At 39.9% G+C, this 1,478-nt stretch overlaps 1 protein-coding gene across 1 annotated transcript; it reads left to right on the plus strand.

The window, feature by feature from the left end:
• Positions 1-289: 289 nt before the first annotated feature.
• On the plus strand, positions 290-787 carry LOC110109365. Its single transcript, XM_020840401.1, has one exon. The coding sequence runs from the start codon at positions 290-292 to the stop codon at positions 785-787; it is 498 nt and encodes a 165-aa protein (XP_020696060.1).
• Positions 788-1,478: the final 691 nt, after the last annotated feature.

Below are 1,478 nucleotides of genomic sequence, written 5' to 3' on the forward strand. Positions count from 1 at the left end.
GGCTTGACTCGTTTAAATATTTTAATATAAAATTTAAAAATAATTATTATTATATCTAATATTATAAATTATATTAATTTAATATAAATTATAATTTTTTAATGTTCATCGAAATATTCATATTATCGTCACTCAAAATTATAAGGAAACATAAGGGTAATTTCGTAAACAACAAAAAGAATCAATCATCTGCACGTAAGCCATAAAAGCATCAGCCCGCCCTTAAAACTCCACTTCTGCTTCCACTAACCACCACTCTCCATCTGCTCCAATCTCTCTCTGACCACAAATGGCAGAGCAGAAAACCGACCACTTCGACTACCAGAAGCAGCCCTCGCTGGAAAAACAACCAAAGATAGAAAACAGTCCTTCGTCTCCGCCGCGGCCGCTGTCGCCGCCGTCGGCCCGTAGGATGTACCCTTGCACCTATTGCTCCAAGAGATTCTACACCTCTCAAGCCCTAGGTGGTCACCAGAACGCCCACAAGAAAGAGCGGGCAGCCGCCACGCGCCGAGCCTCCGCATCGAGCACAGGAAAATGCATCGCCGCCGTCCACCTCCGCGAGCACATTTCGATTCCGATGTCTCCGGCGCAATGGTTTGAGCCGCCGGTGGCATATGCCTACGTCTATGGTCATGTACCCTCCCCCTCTATGCCTCTTACAGCTTTCGCTTACTCTACTCATCACTTTCTCTCTTCTCCAGCCTCCGCCGCTTCAGCCATAGACGTCTCGCCGGAGGCGGACGGTGGCGTCGATTTCGATATCGATCTCTCTCTTCATCTTTGACTTTACCGCTTTGATTGCAGTTTTTTTTATTAATTATAGTAAAATCTACAACTAAGGAGAAATATCTATAGAGCTCCGTAATGGAGGGTTGTTTCTTCTTGAAGATCGATCGTAGGGTTTGTTTTGGTGAAAGATGATGATTATAGATATGGAAGCCGATCTGTTTAACGCATTAAAATATGAATTTGAATTTATTTCTAAATCTTTTTAGCGAGCTGATTTTCTTGCATTTCCAATCATTCTCATCGAGGTTTGATAAAAGTCATGTGGATGTCAATCAGTGTTCTGAGCATTAGAGAGGTGCTTTTTGGAGCGAGATTCTCCCTATTCCGGACATGAAAACAGTATATATACAATGAGCAAAAAATGATATATTTAATTATTATTTCACCTTCCTTTTGAGAAGATATTCTGGATTTATTTTACTTTGTGCTTCGATCTTGCTAATGTTAAGGTGTAGCCTCTTTTTCCGCCATTGTTTTGTCAATATTTTCACTTTTCTTTTCCATTCCATATTTTGTTTCTTTAAGAAAGCTCTGTCGAATATTATTATGAATTTTCATTTTAGGCCCTTGCAACTGGATTAGAGCTTTTAAACTTTATTTCTGTAAATGGTCTGCTCTGGCATTTGCCTCCTTAAGTTCAGCTAGGAATGATAATTTTTTGGTACTAATTTTTAATTGCTTTCAAA

This window comes from Dendrobium catenatum, unplaced genomic scaffold (genome assembly GCF_001605985.2).
Source record: "Dendrobium catenatum unplaced genomic scaffold, ASM160598v2 fragScaff_scaffold_1402, whole genome shotgun sequence".
NCBI classification, from domain to species: Eukaryota; Viridiplantae; Streptophyta; class Magnoliopsida; order Asparagales; family Orchidaceae; genus Dendrobium; species Dendrobium catenatum.